Source organism: Sinocyclocheilus rhinocerous, unplaced genomic scaffold (assembly GCF_001515625.1).
Source record: "Sinocyclocheilus rhinocerous isolate Xijiao unplaced genomic scaffold, SAMN03320098_v1.1 scaffold591, whole genome shotgun sequence".
In the NCBI taxonomy this organism is placed as follows: Eukaryota; Metazoa; Chordata; class Actinopteri; order Cypriniformes; family Cyprinidae; genus Sinocyclocheilus; species Sinocyclocheilus rhinocerous.
Genome location: NW_015641476.1, coordinates 1053064 through 1055633, shown reverse-complemented (window position 1 = coordinate 1055633; position 2570 = coordinate 1053064). Strand labels below are relative to the sequence as shown.

Here is a 2570-nt window from a genome sequence, read left to right as displayed (position 1 = left end):
GATAATAATCCAGCAGATTCCGCCATAATCGTTGCCTGGGTTGCGTATGTGTACGTATGTGTGGGGCGGAGCTATCAAAATAGGGGCGAGACCCTTTTGGGGTAGGGGCGTGTTTGTTTTGGTGATTTGAAATATCAAAATTGGCTACCAGAAATCACTTACCCCACCTTTAACTGTGAAACATTACGTATTTGGTTGTGTTGTGAGTATTTGCAGCACGTTTCTGTATTTGGTCGTGTTGTGAGTATTTGCAGCACATTTCTGTATTTGATCGTGTTGTGAGTATTTGCAGCGTGTTTCTCTATTTGGGTGTGTTGTGAGTATTTGCAGCACGTTTCTGTATTTGGTTGTGTTGTGAGTATTTGCAACGCGTTTCTGTATTTGGTTGTGTTGTGAATATTTGCAGCACGTGTTGTCAAACTGAAGATGTTCTTAATTTGCTGGTGCTTTTCGTATTTGCATATGTTTTCTTAAGTTGCAGCCCGTTGAGCTCTCTTGGCCACCGTAGGGAATAGGAAATGCAAGCTCATGTGAAAAGGTTTCAGATTTCACTGCATTTCAAAGTTCATGTTTTGAGATTGAAAACCACTGTTCTAAGAAATACTGTGACCTGATCTTTGGGGGTGGGGTGGTCTTTTTCGCTACCTAAATTAGTTCTGTTTATTCATCCACAGTCTTAACGCTAACATTCCATGTGTCCCTCAAAGATCTATCTGTGAATCACTGGGCTCTGCAGTGCTTAGTCATCTTTTTATTGTATTAAGCTGTAATTAGGTTATGCCTTACACCTGTTCAGAATTAGTTTTTTAATAGCTATAATAGAGAAGCATGGAGACACTGTAGATATAATCAATAAACGAGTGAGCCAAGAATAATAACTGTGGCCATCAGTGTATATCGAGAGTGAATCAGGCATTACTAATAGCACAAATGATTCTTGGAACATTCATGACAATGAGTGCTTCTACTGAAAAGAGCCGAGGTAATAGTCAAACCTGTCTCCATCCATCCTCATGTCTAGCAGTCCATTCTTGCTGAGGGAGAAGCCCGTCTCTGCTGAATCCATCTGCATGGAGGAGCATCCAGCATCCAGAAGGGCAGCATCCACACCGCCTGGACCAAAACCCAGTGCTGGGAGCAGGTTATTCAGCTCACTGAACCTCCGTCCTGGCTTCACCCGGCCCCTTAACAAAAGAGAGAATAGAAAATAAGAAGATAGAAATGTTTTGTAACATTGCTTTTGCATTCACTTTTGACCAATTTAATTGGTCTTTGCTGAATAGAAGTATTAACTTTTCAAAATAAATAAACAAATAAATAATAATAAAATGAAATAATAACAAATGTTGGTCAAGATTTCCTAACCAAAACATTTAGTCATAATTTAGTTTTCCATGACCATTGTTCACTCTCTCTCTCTCTGACCTTAAATAAACAGATCGACTTCTGCTCTTGTACCTTCAAGATTTATAGGCGTCTTCACATGTGAAATGAGTAACAGCGCTTACGGGTTGCATTTGCTGTCAGGTCCAACATAAATTGTGGTGCTGCATCTTTCAGTAACATTGTTTGCAAAGCCTACATTCATTGTGACAAAGAAATGTGCCTCACAAACTGTTAAGGTCATTGTTTGCAAAGCCTACATTCATTGTGACAAAGAAATGTGCCTCACAAACTGTTAAGGTCAGACTAACATGGGACCTGATCAGAGACCTTGATAAAAATAAACATCGGCCACTCTTTTCTAACGCTGGAAGCTAGAAACAACAAAACCTTTGGTGAACTTTCTCCATATCTGACTCTTATCATTAGTTACAAAATAGAAAAACAGCTTCTGGTGTTTAGAATATCAGTATCCATCCCACTTCCGCTTTATAACTTAGAACACATTGGGCCAAGCTATTAAAATGCCAACTCAGTGGCGTACCGCTAATGCATGAGTGACTGTACTGGAGATAAAACAATAATACTGATTGATAAACTGTATGATGCAGTGTTGTTATAGTTAAATAAAACTAACACTTATTTTCATTAAATCAAACAAACCTGATAATAAAATAAAATATAAATATTAGATAAAATATAAATTGGAAAAATAAAACTTGTAAAACATTAGAAATGTTGCCTTGGCAACTAACTGAAATTAAATAAGCTGAAGTGCTAAAATGACTAAAACTGAAATAGAAATAAAAAAGAAGACTGCAGTCCACAAACGGTCATCATCAAATTTAACTGAACTTAAGCAGTTCTGCAAAGAAGAGTGGGCAAATATTGCAAAGTCTAGATGTGCAATGCTAGTAGAGACAGACATATCCCAACAGACTAAAGGCTGTAATTAAAGCAAAAGGTGGTTCAACAAAATACTGACACAAAGGGGTGATCCAAGGGGGTGATTTCCAACTCAGTGATTCTGTTTTGTTTTTTGTTGTTGTTGTTGTTGTTTCTCTAACATGTTGGTGTTATATCTTTCACTTGGATGTTATATGTTGCACTGAGTAAATACAGCTGGATAAAACAAAAACTGCAGGCTGCAAAGCAACAAAATTTGATTATTTTAAAGGGGGGTGATT

General features: G+C 37.7%; 1 protein-coding gene across 1 annotated transcript in view; it reads right to left on the bottom strand.

Annotated features, from left to right (window-relative positions):
* The window catches only part of LOC107755034 (probable methyltransferase-like protein 15), a 57305-nt gene that overhangs the window by 6039 nt on the left and 48696 nt on the right, over positions 1 to 2570 (bottom strand). The window contains exon 3 of the mRNA XM_016571676.1: positions 996 to 1184. Within this exon, the coding sequence (XP_016427162.1) occupies positions 996 to 1184 (189 nt within the window). The remainder of the gene's footprint in view (positions 1 to 995; positions 1185 to 2570) is intronic.